Below are 2,388 nucleotides of genomic sequence, written 5' to 3'. Positions count from 1 at the left end.
CCAAACCATTCCATGATTCACGTCTCCCAGACACTCGGGGAACTATCGCGCCACACACGAGCAAACGAAGGGCAATCCGCTTTTTTTCGGAGCAAGAAGGCCGAACTACAAAGAGATAATCCTTGATTTAAGGGATTAGGCTCTGGGAGTCTTGGAGGAGTGATCACTGGAATGGTCAATGGATTTAAAGCTTAAGCTCACCTCAGACTCCTCCTCGATCTTCTGGCTTTCCACCTGCAGGAGATCCAGCAAGGTCTGAGGGTGCATCGCCGCCGAAAACTTCTCTGGGAAAGCAGCGGAGAAAAACGTTAAAACACGATCCAGGGGGGAAAAAAACCCCAAATCACGGGCGGCGGCCCCAGGGTGCTCCCACAGGAGCGCATTCCCGCCTGGGAAAACGTCGACGCCAGGGGAAAAGGTGAACAGGGATGAAGCTCAGGCACTGGGTTTTATTCCCGGGACAGTGGCCTTGACCTATCCGATGGCGTCTGAGCGGGAAACGGGAGGATAGAGACTTCCCAGGCGGCAGAGTCCTTCCCGCCACCGCCCCAGCGGCTCCACGCAACGAGGTCACGGAACCACGGAATGGTTTGGGTGGGAGGGACCCTAAAGATCCCCCAGTTCCGAGCCCCCCGCCACGGGCAGGGACACCCTCCCCCCCCAGAGCAGGTGGGCGCTCACCCAGTTTTGCCTTCTGCTCCCGACAGCGCTCAGCCAGCTTCCGCAGCTCTTCGTATCTGTCGGAGAGGTCGGCGCGTCCCGTCTCCAGCGGCGCCTGGAATTTCAGGTTCTGCTCGGCCAAGCTGCGGTTGGAAGCGAGGGCCATCTCCCTTTCCAGCTGCAGCTCCTGAACCTGCGGAAGGAGAGGTGACGCTCAGGCAAGGAGCCCCCGAATCCCTGCCGGTGTCAGGCCGGCCGCACGTACCTCCCGGGATTCCAGGGCCAGGCGTTCGATTTCCTCCGCGTTGTCCTGCAGCTCCTGGAGTTCCTCCACCGTCCGGTTCCTCAGCGTGTCCATCCTTCCAGGGGAGCTGCAGGCTCCTGGGATGGGGAAAGTCACGTGGAGAGAAGGTTTTTCTAAAGCCAACGGCAAACAGGGACTAATCTGCTTACGGATTTCAAACCGGCTTTGCTAAACTGCTTCCAGCAGCTACCCCAGAGGTTCCCCCGCGCTGGAAAGAACCGGCGGGAAGGAAAACTGAACGTATCCGCTCCTTCCTGCTTTGGCAACGGGCTTTTTCCCTCCTCACGGCGTATTTGGAAGGATTACGTCTGTGTGCCAGAGGGTTCGGTCAAGGAGACACCCAGCCACTCGAGAGCAGGGCGACGTCACCCCGGCTTGGAAACCCCAGCTGGCTCGCTGCACCGTTCCAGCTTCCCGTGCTGCCTCCCGGATCCGCCCGGTGCCCACGGTCACCGGTGAGGCCGCCCTCACCACCCATCTTCCTGTACCTCGCCGATTCCTCGCCTCCTGCCTCGTTTGAGGCGTTTTCCCATCTACCCGTTTTCCTTTCTACCGACACGACGGTGTTATCCGTACGGGATCAACTTGATCCGATCCTTGTGACTTTAAAAACAGCTGAAATACTACTAAAATCGGGGAAATAATGGATTTTCTGCACCAAATCCATGACATCCCAAAGAATCTGGGCTGTCTGGCAACATTTAGCACGTGTCAGCCGTTCGTGTCATGGGTGGGACGTAATAACGTGGGAATATGCTACCAACCAGGTGAGAAACACGGGAGCAGCGCGCTCCGGACAAGAGGGGAAGGGCCATACCGAACAGCCGGTGGGGATTTCGTTGTCGTCCTACTCGCTCGTGGCTCTTCTACCTCTCAGCCAGGGGAAACATCCCAAGGATATCACGCTGGGAATGTTGCATCAGCCTCTGCAGGTAAGAGGGAATGACAAGGTACGGCTCGGGGTTAGCAAATCTCGTCAGCCAGGATCCCGCCAAACCTGCCAGGAGCTCACCGCCACGCAAAAACCGGGGAATTAGCTCCCTCGTTACATACATGCGCGCGTAACTCCAGCGCTCTGCAAACCGACAGGGTGAGGGTTTTTGTTAGGAATGAGGCTCATGGAGCAGAAAAGGGGAAAATTAGGAATAGGGGCGAGAGGAAAGGTCGATCCTCGCGGGCCTGCGGGCACGGACGGTCCGTGGGAAGCGCCCTGACGGCACCCAGGAGGGCGGATGCGGAGAGGAGGGCACTGTCCTGTCTTGGGACAGGCGGCAGCACGGGGAAGGGGCTCTTGACCCGTCCATCTCGCCGGTTTTTAGCAGCGTTCCGGTAAGCCGCGGCCGGCGAGGTGACGCTTTGCCTCTCCCAGGGCAACGCACGGGCCCCGGGGCGGGGGGATGCCGTGAGGCCCCTCAGCAGCCCGG

The 2,388-nt window shown here is 59.3% G+C and overlaps 1 protein-coding gene across 1 annotated transcript in view; it reads right to left on the bottom strand.

Moving 5' to 3' along the window:
* The window catches only part of VPS37C (vacuolar protein sorting 37 homolog C (S. cerevisiae)), a gene marked incomplete at its 3' end in the record, with an annotated part of 1,600 nt that extends 582 nt beyond the window's left edge, over positions 1 to 1,018 (bottom strand). Inside the window, exons 1-3 of the mRNA XM_010152524.1 lie at positions 926 to 1,018; positions 682 to 853; positions 202 to 284 (exon numbers count right to left, since the gene is read on the bottom strand). Coding sequence (XP_010150826.1) covers positions 202 to 284; positions 682 to 853; positions 926 to 1,018 — 348 coding nt within the window. The remainder of the gene's footprint in view (positions 1 to 201; positions 285 to 681; positions 854 to 925) is intronic.
* Positions 1,019 to 2,388: the final 1,370 nt, after the last annotated feature.

Source organism: Eurypyga helias, unplaced genomic scaffold (genome assembly GCF_000690775.1).
Source record: "Eurypyga helias isolate BGI_N326 unplaced genomic scaffold, ASM69077v1 scaffold45815, whole genome shotgun sequence".
In the NCBI taxonomy this organism is placed as follows: domain Eukaryota; kingdom Metazoa; phylum Chordata; class Aves; order Eurypygiformes; family Eurypygidae; genus Eurypyga; species Eurypyga helias.
This window is presented reverse-complemented; position numbering and strand designations above follow the sequence as displayed.